This window comes from Capricornis sumatraensis, chromosome 2, assembly GCF_032405125.1.
Source record: "Capricornis sumatraensis isolate serow.1 chromosome 2, serow.2, whole genome shotgun sequence".
Taxonomy (NCBI): domain Eukaryota; kingdom Metazoa; phylum Chordata; class Mammalia; order Artiodactyla; family Bovidae; genus Capricornis; species Capricornis sumatraensis.
This window is the reverse complement of record NC_091070.1, coordinates 118,440,400-118,458,434: the sequence shown is the minus strand read 5'-3', so window position 1 is coordinate 118,458,434 and position 18,035 is coordinate 118,440,400. Positions and strand designations below refer to the sequence as shown.

The 18,035-nt window shown below is 52.0% G+C and overlaps 1 protein-coding gene across 2 annotated transcripts; it reads left to right on the top strand.

The window, feature by feature from the left end:
- Positions 1-5,438: 5,438 nt before the first annotated feature.
- Positions 5,439-8,216, top strand: S100A9 (S100 calcium binding protein A9). Of its 2 annotated transcripts, none has more exons than XM_068965622.1 (3): positions 5,439-5,556; positions 5,857-6,080; positions 7,836-8,216. In XM_068965622.1, the coding sequence occupies exons 2-3, from the start codon at positions 5,931-5,933 to the stop codon at positions 8,133-8,135; spliced, it is 450 nt and encodes a 149-aa protein (XP_068821723.1). In that variant the 5' UTR covers positions 5,439-5,556; positions 5,857-5,930; the 3' UTR covers positions 8,136-8,216. The 2 variants fall into 2 exon arrangements, with proteins under 2 accessions (XP_068821723.1, XP_068821724.1); XM_068965623.1 differs by having other exon boundaries at positions 5,467-5,556; positions 5,920-6,080.
- The last annotated feature ends 9,819 nt before the right edge of the window (positions 8,217-18,035 follow it).

Sequence of the window (18,035 nt, the reverse complement as noted above, 5' to 3'; positions counted from 1 at the left end):
ATGGGGACCTGCAGGGGCTCCCACCTCTCCATGGCTGGAGCAGCCTCCTGAGAGCACTGAACGGACCCTTCTGAGGGAACACCTCAAATCTGGACAGGTTGTCCTGAGTGAAGCTATGGAGTCACCCTGAGGCCCGGGGTCCCCAGAAAACCTCCCTCGAAGGGGCCCCTTGAATACCTTAGTACTGTTCTCCCTTGTGGACCCACAAAGGCCCAGGGCTGGGAAGAAGGGCCCTGGGGTGGTAGGCAGCAGAGTGGGGCGCTCCTGATCTCATCTTGGGCCACCGGTGCAAGTGGCAGCAGCCCCAGAGATACATGAGGGGAGAGAGACCTGCAGCCGGGGGACTCACACTGCAGGGCCTGGGGCTTTCCTGAACCTGTGGACTGTCTCCCAGGCCTCCACCTCCCAGGCCTGACCCACAGTGAAGCTCTCGTAGAGGAGGCCTGTGGCCCCCAGAGCATCAAGTTAGGGAGAGGAGAATGGTTCCATTCTGCAGACGGGTTTGGGAGGTGGGAACCCTGAGGAGAGACTGGGTGGGTGGTGGCTGCCTGAGAGAGGAGGGCGAGCAGGTGAGCCCAGGCCCATCCTGAGACCAGCAAATTCTTGGAGACTAACAGGCTGAGGGGCTCCCTGAGAGAAAAACCCTGTTCTGGACAGAGGGTGTCAGGAAGGGGAAGAGAGACCTGAGCAGGCAGTTCTCTCTAGTTCTCTGCGCTCAGGACCAAAATCCTAACTGGCCTGCTAAGTTGAACAGCCCCACCCTGGCCATCTCACCCTCCTTGGCCAGAGCAGCTACCTTGCTGAGGGTCCTTGTCTCACTCCTCCCCTGGGCCAGAAGGCCCCACATCCAGCCTGGCTTCTTCCAAGAGACCTTCTGTGGAAAAGAAGGAAGGAAAAAGAAGAGCAGACAGATACACAGGCTGCTTCAAGGAACGTATTGCCTGAGACAGTGGTTCTCGAAGAATGTTCCAAGGAACCTGAGGGTTCCCAAGACCCTGCCGGGGCTCCATGAGGTCATGACTATTTCCAGTCATGATATAACACTGCAGTCCATAATAATATACTCTGAGCCACCCACCACAAGAAGCCTCCCACCAACCAAGTATCCCCAGACCCTCCCCTTCCTCACCGTGCAGATATTTACACCAGCGGCCCTAAAACAAATGCAGGTCAGCCTATTAGCACGTTAGTGGGCACCAGGGAGGTGGCAGCAAACCGCACCAGCGGCCATTGTATTCCTCATGTTGTATTCTTTCCACAGGAAAATGTAAAGCGATGGAAGCTATTCATTTTGTTAGACCGCCACCACAATCGTCTCAGGGAAAAGCACTTGTGTGATTGAAGGGCAAGTCGAACTAGCCACTTTTTTCATAGAAACACCATTCTTACTTGAAAGAACAAATAACCGCTCGATTATGGACACTCATGCTGCAGCATATAAGGCAGACGTCTAGCCTGGAAATGAACAGAGTTAAACCTTCACGTCAAGGAAAACCAGCAGGATATGTTAGTGCAATAAAACTGGAACTTTCGAGCAAAAATCAGAATTTGAAAAATTTGGCTCTGCTACCATGAGTTTGACAGTCTCTCGAAACGTAAAGATTTTCTTGATGAGATCAGTGGTGATATCAATAAAGGTGATTTTTACATATGTGTATATATATATTAGATAATGAAATGTGCCAGCATTTGGAAGATGTGGATAACCCAGTAAGTCAGTCTTTTCCAAATGACCAGTATATTAAGTTACAGAATCATGAGACATATTTATATTTTGTGATAGACCAACAAATTCTAATGTAACAAAGAATTGATTAATATGGTCTGAGATTCTAGGATAACCCTTTCAAAACGTTTGCTTGTTGAGTTTTGGTGAATTATCAAAGAAGAATATTCACAACAAACTTTATTGTAATTATTTATATGAGTGTAGGCTGTCATATCTGACTCTTTGTGACCCTGTGGACTACAGCCCGCCAGGCTCTTCTGTCCATGGGATTTTCCAGGCAAGACGACTGGAGTGGTTTGCCATTTCAACAACAACTTTTAAAGACTATTAATATGTTCTCCTCTTTCCAACTACTTATCTGTGTGAGGCTCGATTGTCTTCAAATCTTCAAACAAAAAACAAATATCGCATATTAACACATACATATGGAATCTAGAAAGACGGTGCTGATGAGCCTAATTGAGGGGCAGCAATGGAGACGCAGACACAGAGAGCAGACCTATGGACGTGGGGTGGGGTGGGGAGGGAGGAGAGGGTGGGGCGGATGGAGAGAGAAACGTGGAAGCATAGACACCACCATACATAAAATAGATAGCCCATGGGCATTTGCTGTATGACTCAGGGAACCCAAACCAGGGCTCTGTAACAACCTAGAGGCCTGGGATGGGGAGGCAGGAGGGAGGGAGGTTCGAGACAGAGGGGACATATGTACACCTATGGCTAATTCATGTTGATATATGGCAGAAACCAGTACAATATCGTAAAGCAACTATCCTTCAATTAAAAATAAAGTTTAAAAAAGAAAAGAAAAAGAAAAAACACATACAACACACTGATTACAGAAGTAGGAAAGTCCATTTGTCTTCATAGAAGCCATACATTAAAGAGGTGTGCAAAAAATGTAACAAATGATATCATTTTTCTCACTAGGCTTTTTTTGAAAATATATTATTTCTTACTTTAAAAATGTGTTAATAGATAATGGGTGTACTGATACTATTTTAAGTGAATTAGTAAGTATTTTAAATTGTATAATATTGTATATAATAGTAGATGTAACCCATATAATCAAAACCTATTAGATACTCAATAATTTGTCGTGTGAAAGGGCCTTGAAAACCGCAAGGTTAAGAATCAGCGCCCAAGGAACGCAGCAGACTGTGCTGACACAGGTAGGCCAAAAGGGGGCAGCACGAACTCTGATCATCCCAGGCTACCGTCCACCCGCGGAGTCTCCCTCGTCGCCATGTCTCCTTCACCCCTCCCCACTTCCTTACTTTCCTTCTCTGCATTTTCCCGAGCTGCACAACTTCTTAATTACAGGAAATGATCATCTTCTCAGGGTAGTTTCTAGCAAAGCCGTCAGTCACATATTACTCTGCAGCCGTTTATCAGATGCCTCTCCGATGACGTTAATCACCCAGGGATGAGTAAAAGGAGTTAATAAGCTAGTGAGGGAGAGGGACCCCAAGGCCAGCCATTAGAACGCCAACGTGGTGATAATGTGACAGCCCTTTATTTCCTGTTTCAGGGGGATTCCCGCGAGGCAGAGGAAGTCAACAGGGACACACTGAGATATTCATCAGGAATTTCTGGAAGGCTCTGCAACTTCAGCGACACACTGAGAACAAAAACCAGGTTCCGCAAGAGATAGGAGAGGAGAAGGACTGGAAAAATGGGAGCCGGGGAACAGAAAATGGGGAAAGAAAATTCCCCAGAAATCACAGAGATTATGAGTGAAGACAGCAAGAGGGAGTCAGGGGCAAGGATTGAGACTTGGGAACCCTGCAGAGTGGGGAGAGACACTGACCCCTCTTGGCCGTGGCCTCAGGGGACCAAGCTCACTGATAGGTCTCGAGCTGCAGAGCGTCTGCCTGCTCACTTGTTTGCGTGTGTTTTTAACACAGCTGAGGAAGCCATGCCCACTGTCCAGAACCAGGAAAACTATCCCAATTCATGCCCACTCAGGCAGCTCTGAATGTCTCTCTAGAAGACCCCACTTCCCACCACCCTTTCCTTCCAACCTCTGGCCTTGGTTGGCAGTGAGGAGGCTGGGTGGGATCTGGGCACTTATTGACCAAGCCAGAAATAGCCTGCCCAGGTCACAGCTTCTACAAGTCAGCCTCGGCCTCACCCAGGCCTGGGTTAGCCTGGGACCATGAGGTCTGCCAACCAAGGCCTTTTTTTTTTCTTTTTCTTTTGGCTGCACAGGCTCTGAGTTATGAGATCTTCGATCTTCACTGGGGCATGTAGTGTCTTTTAGCTGTGGCGTGAGAACTCTTAGCTGTGGCATGTGGGATCTAGTTCCCTGACTAGGGACCAAACCCAGGCCCCCTGCATTGGGAGCATGGAGACTTAGCCACTGGGTCACCAGGGAAGTCCCCTGTCACGAGGGAACTCACTGCCAAAGCAGGACCCCCAAGTGTGGACTCCCTTCTGTTTCGATGCCCCGTCCAGCTGCTCACTCCACCAACCACGGACCCTCCTCTCCTCCCACCCAGTCACTTCCATCCTAACCAACACTGCATGGTCTCAGCCAACATCTCTGCAGAAAGTCCCCGGGCAACAAACAGGCCTGTGTGCATTTCACACTCATTCATTTCCCCATTCCTGCACTTATTAATCCAACAACTGTTCATTCTGCACCTACCGAGCAGGCTCTTGCTCCATCCTGGAACCGCAGAGGTGATTCAGGCCACACCCCTGGCTCGGGGAGCCTCCGCAGAGTGGAGGAGAGAGACCTGAAAGACAAGAACTTCAGGCGTTGGCCTGCAACCGTGCTTTGTTCAGCACATACCACGTTCCATAGTTAACGTTTTTATTTTCCTTTAAAAGTAGTTGGCGAGTCTCATAAGCAAGAGTTTTCACAGAAAAAAAGCAGATTTCCTGAACCTTTGGGAGGTCCATTAAACGATCCACTCTCTCACGCGGCTGCCTTCCCCCGAGGATGAGTAACAGCGGCCCCCTCAAGTGAGGAATGCTCTCGTTTGCCACAGTCCCCACCGCTCTCTAGGCTCTCCAACCCTGAGACCCATGTCTGCTGTCACAAGTCGCACTACTGACGGTGCCCTGGGTGCTCTTCAGCCCCTACTGCTTCACCGCTTGGCCCCAGGTCTCTAGCTCCTGCGAGCTTGGGTCTCGGATCCTTGGTCCAGAGCGAAACATGCCCTGAGAGAGGCAGCAGAGGGCGCTGTGGATGCACACACAAGGGGCACCCAGGCGACCTTGCCCCGACGGCCTAAAACGGAGATTCCCTAACTGAGGAGGGAACCCGGGGCGGCAGGCTGTCCTCTGCACTTTCCATCAGTTCAAACAGTGGAGGCAGACCCCTCGCCCTCTTAAAAGCCAGGCCAGACAGGCGCAGGAAGGCTCAGCCATCCTTGTTGGGCTGCCACATTGGGAGCCAGAGTGGGTTGCCCGCCTCAGGGGTCCTCAGGCCACCACCGGTGCCTGGCTATCACAGGTGGGAAGCACAACCTCGGTGGCTTCCGAGGGGTCCCAGAAGAGAGGCAGCCTGCTTCCCACCTCACTCAGGGGGGACAGGGGTGTGGGGTGGAGGGGAAGTGGACTAAGCAACTAGCTTCCTCCCAAACCAGCTCCGGGCCAGGGCTGGGGAATTTCACAAAAAGTCAAAAAGAGCTCTGTGAACACTTCCTGTCCTGGCCCAGCCCCCTTCCTGGCAGTGAAACAGCCCAGCCTGGGCTTTCCACATAGGCTCACCTATGAAGCAATCTTCACGCGACAGGGCTGAGTGTCTCGATCAGTGGTGTATAAAAACTGGGCCCGCATCTTGCTGTCAAACGCTTCTGTGCGGCTCCTCGGCTTGGGTAAGTGAGCTGCCAGCTACCCCGGGGCCGGAGCCTGCCCACTGACTCTTCACTCCCCTTACCCATCTTCCTTTCAAAGCTGGAAGCCCTCCTTGATTGACTGCTCGCTTTAAAGCTTCCTTCCCTTTTTCTTAGGTCATGCTCTGCTGCAGTCTCCTGTCCTCAAAGGCTCTCTTTCGGGCATTGCCTAGACATTGTCTAACCCATTCCTCTCATGTCTGGAACTTGGTCATCTCCCAGTTCAGTTGCAGTCCCCAATTTCTTTTCATTCTGTATTTTCCTCTTCATTCCTGTGTGCAGACAGTAGGAGGGTCAAAGGAAGCTTGACAGTCTTCTAAGCATCCAACTCTGTTGCTCAAACAGAAGGCAGAAAAATGGCGGACCAATTGTCACAAATGGAATCCAGCATAGAAACCATCATCAACATCTTCCACCAGTACTCTATACGGCTAAGGGACCCGGAAACCCTGATGCGGAAAGAATTCAAACAGCTGGTGCAAAAAGAGCTGCCAAACTTTCTCAAGGTAAGGCTGGATTCCCGGCAGACCTGACTCAGTCTGGGCTAAGGATGGAGAATGGGGATGCAATGTGCAACCATCAAGGAAAATGTTTCTGCCCCTCAACCCAGCCTCCAAAGGCAGTGGGCTCCGTGTTTGGAGCAGGATTTGGACCGTGTCACTAGAGGTGGTCCACAGTAGGTGGCACCAACAGCCTGAGCTTGTACAGGGTGCTAGGTTCCGTCCCAGGCAGGGCAGGTAGTGGCCAACAGGGACCCACTGTCTTGAGGGGAGAGACACGTGGCAAACGTGTTGGCCAATCAAGAACACAGATAGATCCACCACCAGTAGAGTGCTGTGGGCAGTGTGGACTGGGCAGGAGAGGCAACTCATTAAATACGTGAAGGGTCCCTCCAAGGAGGTGACCTTTGAGCTGAAACCTGAGTGTTGGGAAGGGGCTAGGGGAAGCAAGTGACAACGACTCTTGGAAGGAAGCTAATGAGCCTGCAAGCATCAGATGAACTTAGAAGACCCAAGAGGACTTTTCTAATCCAAAGGCTCTCTGGTAGGAAACAAATAAACCGCATGTGGGAAGGGACCCAGCCCAGCACCAGTGTGGACAAAGCACTCCATAACATGTTAGTTAATTTCCCTGATCTGAAAATGGTCCGGCAGCTCTAAGAAAAGGAAGATTCATTCCACTGGATCTTTCTGTTTTCTTTCCAAATTTGGTGACTTGGGGGACATAGATGCTGTGCTCAGAAGGCTGGGACATGGAAGTCCCAGTCTCAGTTCCATTTCTGGAGCAGGATAGCCCAAAATAGGTGGCCAGCCCTGCCTGGGGCCCCTTCCCACCTTGGTAAGGTGGGGAATTGCAGTGGACAGAGTCGGGGGGACGCTGACAGCTCCCTGCAGGGGCAGAACTCAGCAAGCCAGACTCTGGGTCAGGGGGGACAAGAGACGATACAGCCAAGAGGTTGTGTGGGCAAGGTTCTCCTCTGTGTGACCCCTACTCCACCCCATCCCACCATCCCCCACATACAGAGCAGATAGGCCAGGAGGGAAAGCCAGGCCCCAGCCCGGGGGCTGCCCAGGAGTGAGCACTCTGCCAGGACGATGGCAAAGGTACAGAAGAGGAGATCGTGGTGAAGCATTGCAAGAGGAGACTCGGCAAAAGTGCCCAGCCAGTGGGTGGCAGAGCTGGAGCCCAGGGGGGCCTGGATCCTCCCCTCATGCCCTTCCTTGCACACTTATCACACCGTCTCCTTTCCCTCAGATGCTTCCCCACCCTACAGGCTGAAATGAGGGTCACTCGCCTGGAGAGGGAGGGGAGAGGAGGGCGCGATTCTGGCAGAAGCAGTGAGAACAGGACAAGACCAGGCTCTGGGTCAGATTGTAACATGGGTGTCCTCCCTTCCACTCCCAAGCCTTGGCAATCTGCACAAGCTAGTTACCCTCTGCAAGACCATTTTCTCAAGTGTTCCTCAAGGAAGATTCCAAGTCTCTCTATAATTGTTGTAAGAACCCAGTGAGGAGGCATCGCTGTACTCACTGCGTGACCTCGGGCGAGTCACTTGACCTCGGATCCTCTCCTGTATAAGGGAGAGAATCGTGGTGCCGGGGCTGTGTGCAGAAGGAATTAGGAAGTGTCTAATAGATGCTGAAACTGAGGCCCAGAAGCCCAGTGTCCCTATGCCTCTGCCACTGAATCACTTGCAGTGCTCCTCCCTGTCCCCAGCCCTGGCCACACCCAGCCCTGACGCCCGTGTCTCCCTCCTGCAGAAGCAGAATAAGGATGAAGAGGCCATCAACGAGATCATGGAGGACCTGGACACAAACCAAGACAAGCAGCTGAGCTTCGAGGAGTTCATTATGCTGGTGGCCAGGCTGACGGTAGCCTCCCACGAGGAGATGCACAAGACCGCACCCCCGGGAAGAGGGCACCGGCACGGGCCAGGCTTCGACAAGGGTGGCGCAGGCCCATGCCCTGGCCAGGGCGGCCCCGACCACAGCCACGGTGGTCACGGCCACAGCCACGGCGGTCACGGCCACAGCCACGGCGGTCACGGCCACAGCCACTGATCAGGAGGCCAGCCGCTGCCCACCTAGGGCCTCAGGGCTGCCTTCGCTGTGGGGCAGGGCGATGGGGGTGAAATAAAGTCTTCCTCCGAGTCAGTGCTCTGCGTGCTTCTTCCGCCTCCCGCCTCCCAACCTGACCTTCCCAGAAGCCTGGGCATCAGACGGTCCTGGGCCTTAACTGGGCCTCAACTTCTTTATGCAGTAATAACAAAAGAGAGAAGCAGAGAGACTGAGTCTCTTCTGGGTCCCTTGGGCTCATTTCCTGGGCCATCTCCTCCCCCACGACTCCAGACTCCACTGCTCAGGTGCCCCTTACCCCACCCCAGCTCAGGACCTCCCAGTGAAGTCGGCCACTGTGACCGCAGAGAGAAACAGGTGTTATGCCTTCCCCTCGGCCTTCCAGCCATGTCCCAGCCCTCCCCCTCTCTGCCCAATGCCACCCACACAGCCCTCTCTCTCCTACTAGAACCTCGAGTGTGTGAGTGTTGTGTGCTGTCACGTCCAACCTTTTGTGACCCCATGGACTGTAGCCTGCCGGGCTCCTCTGTCCATGAGCTTTTTCCAGGCAAGAATACTAGAGCCAGTTGCCATTTCCTTCTCTGGGGGATCTTGCCTACCCAGGGGTCGAACCCACATCTTCTGCACTGGCAGGTGGATTCTTTACCACTGAGCCACCTGGGAACCAGAACCTTAGGCCTCTGGAAGTCCTCCAGACACGCACACAGACAGAGTGTGTCTGCGGAGGAACGCTGGAGTCAAGGACAGATGGAGTTCTGAATCCACGGGGGTGTTGGGCATCTCTAGCAGATGCAACGTCCTTCCTGTGGACACAAGGGAAGGTGTGCACACAGGTGGGGAGCAGGGCCCTGGCCCCAGGAGGATGGGAGCGTGAGAAGGGCCCAGCCTGTCTGCTGGAAGAAACCAGAGCCATCCCTGGGTCTGCAGCCATGAGGCCCAACCACTGCCGTGAGGAGGGACACTGGGTCCAGGGAGCCTCTTGGGCCTGCAGGTTCTGATCCTAAGACTCCAGGGCAAGCTGAGCTCCTGGAGGGGGCGGGAGTTCCTCTGGGCCTCGTTGGTAGCTAAGAGCGCAGGTCAGAAGAAGCCCTGACTGCCCCTATGAAATGCAGCCTGGCCTGGCTCCCAGGTTCCCTGCCTCAGCAGCCTCCAGACAGAGGGGCTCACTTCAGAGACACCCAAGTGACTCCCCTGCCCTCGCTGCTTGCCCTGAGTGCAGCCTCTCCCGGGTCATCTCTGGCCTGGGGTAAGCCTTCCAAACACCAGAGCCCAGATCAGGGTCGTCCTCCTGCCTGTGCTTTCAGCAGGGAGAGAACTCTGGCAGGGTTAGGATGGGGCACAGGGCAGGAAAAGATGAACAGCATCCATCCCCTGGGTTACAAGGAAAGAAAGCGAGGCACAGGGTGCAGAAGGGTCAGACAGTGGTGGCTGGTGAAGATGGCAGAGAGCCTTGAATCCATCTTCTCTGCAGCCCGGATCTTGGCAGCTCCTTCCCCAATGCTGAGCACAAAGCAATGAACGAGGCTCAGATTCCAGCTCCCTGCAGCCTGCCTGCCATGGGCCTTGCAAATCCTGTTTTAAGAGCCTTTGCTATGGCAACAGGGATGTCAGGGCTCCTGCCTGAGAGTATGGGGGTGTTTCCAGGAAGCACTCCAGGCTGTGAGCTTGGGGAGCAGGGTTCAGAGGGTCCCAGTCCCTTCCCTGCCTAGGAGACCCTGTAAGTGGGGAGACATCTCCTGACAGCCATTCTAAGCCACCCTCAAGTCCCTGCTGTGCAGCTTGGTACAGGAGAAAGAGAGCTAGCCTGGCAGTTGGGAGGTTTTTTCAGTCCCTAAGTCACGTCCGACTCTTTGCAACCCCATGGACTATAGCACGCCAGGCTTCTCTGTCCTTCACCATCTCCCAGAGTTTGTTCAAATTCATGTCCATTGAGTCGGTGATGCCAACCAACCATCTCATCCTCTGTGACCCCATTTTCCTCCTGCCCTCCATCTTTCCCAATGTCAGGGTCTTTTCCAATGAGTCAGGTCTTCACATCAGGTGGCCAAAATATTGGAGCTGGAGCTCCAGCTTCAATCCTTCCAATGAATATTCCAGGTTGATTTCTTTTAGGATTGACTTGTTTGATTTCCTTGCTGTCCAAGTGACTCTCAAGAGCCTTCTCCAACACCACAGCTCGAAAGCTCAACTCTTCAGTGCTGTCTTCTTTATGATCCAACTCTCACACCCATACATGACTACAGGAAAAACCACAGCCTGGGTACTGGCCCAGACTAGAGGCCTCGGATAGAGTAGGTCCCCCCCCCCCACCCCCCATCCCCTTCATCCACCGTTACCTATTGCAATGTGCCAGAAGTATGTCCTTGACTTTGCTTCCCCACTGCACTGGGAACTCCACGAGGGCAAGTCAGGGCATCTGTCTTATTTTCTAGTTTATTCCCAGCACCTGGCGTAGTGACTGATACACAGTAGGCTCTCAACCAATACTGACTGTACAGCTGTCCTAAAATACTCTACATGCTCCACGCTCCCTTCTTGGGGGGTAATGTGAAGAAAGGAAGGAGAGGACATAGGATTAAAACCAGCAAAATGTGCCCAAAGCCTTGATCACCAGGGAAAAATATTGACGGTTCTGTATATCATCACAGCATCTCCAAGTGGAAGATAAGGGCAGTGAGGCAATGGGACTCTGGAGCCCCTCCCCAGCTTTATTCAGTTCTTACCAGTTCTGCCTTCATCCTCTGCACGCTAGAAGCTTCCACCTGAATAAACGAGTTTGTCCTGAAAAGTTTGAACATTACTGGTTTAACCCTCCCTGTCCCGCTCTCGCACTTGAGTGATTCTCTCCCTGCCAAGCGGTTGGCCCCAGCCTGCCCGAACTCCTCCAGGAAAGGGAGTGTCCTCCTTTGGTGCTGACACTTAGAAAGTCTTCCATTACACCAGCCAAAATCTGTCTCCTTGTGCCTGCTGAGCATTAACACTGTTTTCCTCCCACACCACTGGGGCACAGAATAAATCTAACTCCATCTATGCACATAGCTACCCAAAACATTTTCCCTAAATCACATCCCGGCCTTCCCCATGCTCTACACAATTACACCAGGAATGCTCTCCTTGCCTTGAGGTCTCTAGTGTGTCCCTGGATGGCCATGAGGGCCTAGAGCCTGTGTCACTGCCCCCCCCTTTCCTGACCACCCCCTTCCTCAAGCACACGGGGGCTTGCTCCTCCAGGCCCATAGGACTCTCCGATATGTCTGCAAGTGCACTAGGGACTGTAACCTCTTATCTAGAGGCAGGGGCAATGGCGATTGCCCCCAGGTGCCAGCATGGAATAAACTCTCAGGAGCACTTTGAATGAGCAAGGGAAGGTATGATGGTCCTAGGGCCCCGTGGGGCTGGAGGGTGACGTTGGGGCTGTCTTGGGGAGAAGGTGATGTGGGGACCGCTTTGGGCATGAGGGGTGTACCGATGGTCTGGCGACCTGAAGGCCAGAGATGGTAGAGCAGCTGGGCTCAAAACAATAGGGGACAGAGCTTCTTGGATACCAAAGGCTCCACTTTTGCCTTAGCTTTTTGTTAGCTCGGTCTGAGAGGGGCAGGCTGCCCTAGATCCCGGGAAGGTGTTACAGCAAACCGCTCTCGCAGAGCCCTGTGGAATTTTGTTAAAAGAGCTGACCTGATGGAAGGGTGACTTAGCCCCTCCAACTGATTAGCTTCTCCTATTCCAAAGAAGTGGTTCTATGGAGTAGAGGGGAGTCATCTTCTTCCCTCAGACAAAGAATGAGAGTGTCAGGGTCAAGGTTAAGATTCACATTCCAGGTGAGAAATGCTGACTACCTCTATGATTAATGAGTCCTTTCAAGAAACAAATGCTGGGGTTTCCCCAGCATTACGCTGATTGAAGAACAGAAAGCCTGTTGTCAGATGCCATTCCCCCGATTCCTATAAGAGGGAGTTGCCCTCCTTGGCAGTGAAGCCTGAACTTCTGCATACCTTTCTGGGAGGGGTGAGGAAGTACAGGGGCACCCCCAGCTGCAGGACACTGCCCAGAGGCTTAACGATGCTCAGAATATGCTCTGGGACGTGGGCGGTGCCCAGAGACTCAACGATGCTCAGAATATGCTCTGGGACCCGGGCAGTGCCCAGAGGCTTAACGATGCTCAGAATATGCTCTGGGACCTGGGCGGTGTGAAATGCTTCCAGAACTGGGCATGGAGATTAATTCGTTTGTCATTCACTTGTCTTCTTATTCACTCGAGAGACACTAACTACAGACTTATTGTATGTCAGGCTCTGTATAAGGTTCTGAGGGGCCCCTGCAATAAATAAGGCTTCACTCTGTCATTTAAGGAACTCCCAGGACTGCAGGGCAAACAAGACAGTCTCTTAAATGAGTCTGATATAGAAAATCAAAGGTCAGAGAGGGATAAAGTTCTGTGGGGCTTTGGTGGGAGGGCTACCATTCGCCTGGGTGGTCCCCTGGAGGGGTGAGTTAAGGCTGGTGGCTGCAGGCATCCTCATGCGCAAGTGCTTCAGAAAAAGGGCACTTGTGCAAAGGCCTGGACGTAGAGGAGAAGGAGGCAGGCGATGAAGAGGAGAGCAGGGAGATATAGGCCAGGGAGCTACACTTTCCAGAAAACAGAGGGCAGACGCAGCAGTGGAGATCTGGGGAGGGAAATGATACACTCATGCTTTGGAAAAGTCTGCTGTGTGGGGATGATTTGGTGCAGAAATGAGACAGGTTAGGAGGCAGCACGATGGTCCACGTGAGGCTAGGAGAGCCCGAGGCGGTGCTTCTCAGAGAAATGATGCTTTCAGCCAGGGACTCAAACTACCCGGACCATGTCAACAAGGCACGTATGTCTCACCACCTCTACAGGAAAAAGAAGAGGATTGTGTGATGTTTCCCAAGACCTTGCTGGGAAGAAAGGCCTCCGCTTTCACCAGCCGGCTGAGGCAATCTTACACAAGCCTGACACAAGCCCTGCCATGAAGTAAAGTCCAGAATCCAACCTCAACGCCCTGCCCCCTCCCACAGTTGCTGAAAACCTGTAGTGTAGAAAGCTCTGTGTCATGGATTTTGACACTTCAATTACTAAAGTGACAGCAGGACCGAAACAATTGGTTGCTCAAGTCCTGCTTCCCCTTCGGACTCGGGCGGAAACAATTCCTCTACCCCAAGACTCTGGTCAATCCCCTGGCTGAACTAGACCCCTGGCTTCTGTCCTCAGAGGTCCCTGCACACAATAAACAGGGGAAGTGGTCCCCGGGGAGGGAGGAGAGACTGGCTTCCAGTGAGTGTTTCCAGGGTCTCCCTTTCCTCTGTGAGTTCCCTCACTCTTGCCCATGGACCCAGAATTGTCTCATGTACCGTGAGATTGCACAGTGAGGAGGGGGATTTTTGCCAGTGTTGCGGGAAAGGGGGACGTCTTCCAGGGCCCTAAAGGGAGCCGTTGTCTAACACTCAGAAATGAATTGTCCGAGGAGTCACACGTTCCGACAAAGCAAGAGACTTTACTGGGAAGGGGCACCTGGGTGAGAGAAGCAGGGTGAGGGCACCCAGGGGAGCCACTCTGCCACGTGGGTTTCATGGTGATGGGGTTAGTGTCCGGGTTGCCTCTGGCCAGTGTCTCTCACTCAGGGCCCTTCCTGGTGGTGCACACATTGCTCAGCCAAAATGTATTCCAATGAAGAGGATTCTCAGAGGTGGGTAGGATGCTCCTCTCCTTTTGACCTTTCCTGAATTCTTCTGATTTGAAGTGGCTTGTTAATTTCATGTTCCTTACCAGGACCTCCTGTCATAAAAGAACTCACAGGAATGGTTACCACAGTGCCTGGCCAGGGCGGGCAGTTTCAGCCTGTGTGTTTCCCCTAACACCACAACTGGGGCGGGCAAGGGGTGAAGCGGAGAGTAGTGGGTGTTTGCACCAGGGCAGCAGGATTCCAGCATGGGGCGCAGGGCAGGGCAGCCCACTTCCCTCCATCCCCCTCCTCTCTTCCTTCTCCTCTTGGTCTGCCTCCTCTCTCTCTCTTCACTTTCTACAATATTCTCTCTGAGTCTCTTTCTGAATCTCCTTCACGTGGTGCTTTCTGCCTCTTGATCTCAGGCCTGAGGTGCAGTCTCAAGTAAGGTATTGTCAGGGAGGGGAATGCCTCTGAGGTATATAATCAGTGTCATATCTCACCAGGGATGACGCCTCCTAAACAAAAGATGCTCAGCTTCTGAAATGCCCATTAACAATGGAAGGAGATTACAATGGGAAACAGTTATAGATAGGGCTGAGGGTATTGAGCCTGGAAAAGAGAAGCTGGAGGGGATCGTGACAACTCCCTTCGAATATTGCCGAGGTCTGGAGAGAGGGGTCCTCTCCACAGCGAGGAGTCCAAAGCCCCCTGTGATGGGGTGTGCTTGCCGTAGGGTCCCCCCACCCTCCCCTCCACCGCCACAAGCATCTCACTTTCATTTTATGAAAGCTGTTGCTCCCCTCTGTTAGCAAACAATAACTTGATTCTACTAAACCAGCAGGCATCCCTGAATAACAGAAGGGGCAGGACACTGCCACAAGCTCACCAAACGGAGCAGGTCCCAGCTCGGCTGGAGTTTCTGTTTAGGGAAACTCAGGCAAGAAGCAAGCCAAGGAAGAAAGAAGAGATCGTTGCAGGTGTGGACGAGTGCCACAGTAAGAGGAAGACAAGCCAGAACAGCTGCTAACTGGGCTGGGGACCCAGACAGGGCCTCCCGGGAAGGTGACAATGAGAATGAGACCTGGATGACAAGAAGCGCTGGAGAAAGTCTGCAGGGCCTTCACCAGGTAGTGGAGCAATGTGACTTATGTTTGGGCGTCACACTGGCTATTGCCTGGACAAGGGATTGGGGACCCAGAGTGGGAGCACAGGGATCAGGCTGGAGGCTGTTATAAGGGATTTGCCAAGCCCGATGTTTGTATCAAACGCTTTGCAGGTCCCCTGCCTTCAAGGTGCCTTCAACCTAACGGGGGCAACAGACACCCAAATAGCTATTTTCCATATTAAGTTGTGGCCGTAAAACAAAGGTGATGGTGATGAGAAGCACGGGGTGCCTGGGAGCACAGAGGAGGTGCTTTTCATTAGTGTTCTTGGGTGGAGCAGGCGTGGGGAGGAAGGAGGATTAAGGAAAGATTCCTCAGATGAATGCTGAAAGGGCAAGAATTGAACTTCTGCTTAGCTGGGGCTGGGTTAAGTAACAAGGGAAATCAGAGAAGCAGAGGAAGTCAGGTCTTGCCCATCAGATAATTTTCACAATCTGGTTTGCTTCCTTTTAACATTGAAGACTTTTACATATGGGCCAAGTTAAATGACAAGTCCTAGCCATGCTAGCCCCAGGGGCTCTTGGTGGCCATCTCACTGAATCCAGATTCTTCTCCTGACTTCCAAGTCCCAGTGTGCAAGTAAGCTCACGGTGTGTGCCGGCCCAAGACATCCTCCTGAAGGGCAGAGGCGCACTCAGGGCACCTGGAAGAGTGCACTTTGTGTCCCTTATCACATAATACGGGCTCAGTCACACAGCCGTGTCCTACCCTCTGTGACCCCGTGGACTGTAACCCACCAGGCTCCTCTGTCCATGGGATTTCCCAGGCAAGAATACTGGAGTGGGTTGCCATTTCCTTCTCCAGGGGATCTTCCCAACCCAGGGACTGAACCCACGTCTCCTGCGTTGGCAAGCGGCCTTCCCATATAAATTAATATTTTACTACTTGTGTTAATACCTACTGAGTGCTTACATGGCGTCAGATGCTGTGCTAAGTGCTTTGCAAGTTTTGCTAGGTTATCTAATCCTCACTTCAACTCTGGGAAAGATGCTGCTGTTATTTCCACTTCATTGATGGGGACACTGAGGTTTCGAGAGTTTAAGTAACTAGTTCAAGGTCTCACAATTAGTAAAAGGTAAAACTAGGATCTGAATCCAGAAATATGACTTTAATCCTCATACTTAGGCCACTACCCTTTCTTTCCCCAAGAATACCCTGATGCCCATCTTCCTAGATCTTACTTAAAGGTCTCCATCCCATCCAAGTATCTCAGAACATTAAAGTTGAATTATACCTGAGTGTTCACCTAGTCTGACCTCTTTAAATGAATTTCCAAAATTCCTTTGAATTCTTCAAAAATGAAGAAGACAGAGATCCAGAGAGGCAAAGTGATTTTCCCAAGGTCAGTCAGCACACAAGGGCTTTCCCTGAGAGGCCCTCCTTTCTCATTCAGTGATGGGAGCCTTCATTCCAAGACCACCTTCTCTGGGTCCCGAATGCCTTCATCTTCTGCCAATCCCACGCCATCCCCATCTTCATCCTCTGCCCCGGCCTCATCTCCAGGAGAGGTCTCCACAGGTTCCTGCCTTCCACAGTCCCCTCCAGCCTCAACTTTGCCCCAGCTCCACATCACAGACAGAGCGGTTTCCTCTGATGGACAGTCCAGCGAACCTCCAACCCTGGGGCCTCTGGGGACAGGACTTATCACTTCCTGGCCTCAGTACTGAATCCCAGCTTTCTACACATTATCTCTGCCCAGCTTTGCACCAAAATACAAACCCACCCCTGCCCCAGTATGAAGTTTCTCTCCTCACTTTTCCTCATATCTGTCATACCTGGGCTCCTGCGAGTTACCTAATCTTTTAAAATGGCATCATAAACTCTGCCCTCCTGGCCTGTTCTTGCTGCTGAAGAGGAGGCAGGTGGGTCTGTCAGAGCCTAAGGCTGTACCCCAGCCTGCTCAGGCTGCTAGAACAAGTGCCCGAGACCAGAGGTCCCCAAAATTTTTGGCACCAGGGACCAGTTTCATGGAAGACAATTTTTCCATGAACAGGGTGTGGAGATGGTTTTAGGTTGATTCAAGCACATAACATCTATTGTGCACTTTATTTTTAATCTAATTCTGCCACTGATCTGACAGGAGGTACCAGTTCACAGCCTAAAGGTTGGGGAGCCTTGCCATAAACTGGATGGCTTAAACAACAGACATTTAATCTCCCAGTTCTAGAGGCTGGAAGCCTGAGATCAGGCTGCCAAGTGGAGTTGGGGGTGTGGTGAGGGCTCTCTTCCAGGCTTGCAGACTTGCTGTGTGCTCAGATGACCTCCTCTCCATGTGTGTTCATAGAGAGAGAGAAATATTTACTCTTCTTATAAGGGCACTAATCCTACCATGAAGGTCCCACCCTCATGACTAATCTAATTACCTCCCAACGGGCCCATCTCCAAATACCAACACACTAGGGGTTAGAGCTTCAGCAAATGAATTTGGGAGGGTACACACACCCATAAGGTGGGGGTATTCTGACCTCTTGACAAAATGGACCTCTTGACATCTGGACTAAAGGGCCATGCCATCTATCCCAAACCTGACTCAGCAGTCGACAGGGGATGGTGGACAGGGAGGCCCCCACTAACTTTTTCCCATTCAGATGGAATGCACTTTTCACTAGGGAACCCGACACTTGGCCCCTAGGAAGATTATTCTATGCTCCTTCCTGTTTTCCCCTGGACCTTTTATAGGGGATCAGATCAGTATCCTATTAATTTCCATGAGTTTTGAGCAAACTCCAAGAGATAGTGAAGGACAGGGAAGCCTGGTCCACTGCAGTCCACGGGGTCAGAAAGAGCTGGGCATGACTGAGTGACTGACCAACAGTGATCTCCACTCATTCATTCTCTTTTTTTTTTTTTTTCTAACTGCACTGGGTATTTGTTTCAGGATGAGGGCTTTTTGTTGTGAGCCCTGTTGTGAGACCCAGGATGTACCTGGGTCCCCTGCCTGCAATGGAAGGCAGATTCTTAACCACTGGACCACCAGGTAAGCCCCCATACGCTCACTTCTATAAGAGATATTTCTGAAATAAACACTACATTCCAAG

Coding starts and splice junctions, on each gene's coding strand:
- S100A9 (XM_068965622.1), top strand. CDS start 5,931: ATGGCGGACCAATTGTCACAAATGGAATCCAGCATAGAAACCATCATC. Junction 6,081..7,835: donor AGCTGCCAAACTTTCTCAAG/GTAAGGCTGGAT, acceptor TCCCTCCTGCAG/AAGCAGAATAAGGATGAAGA.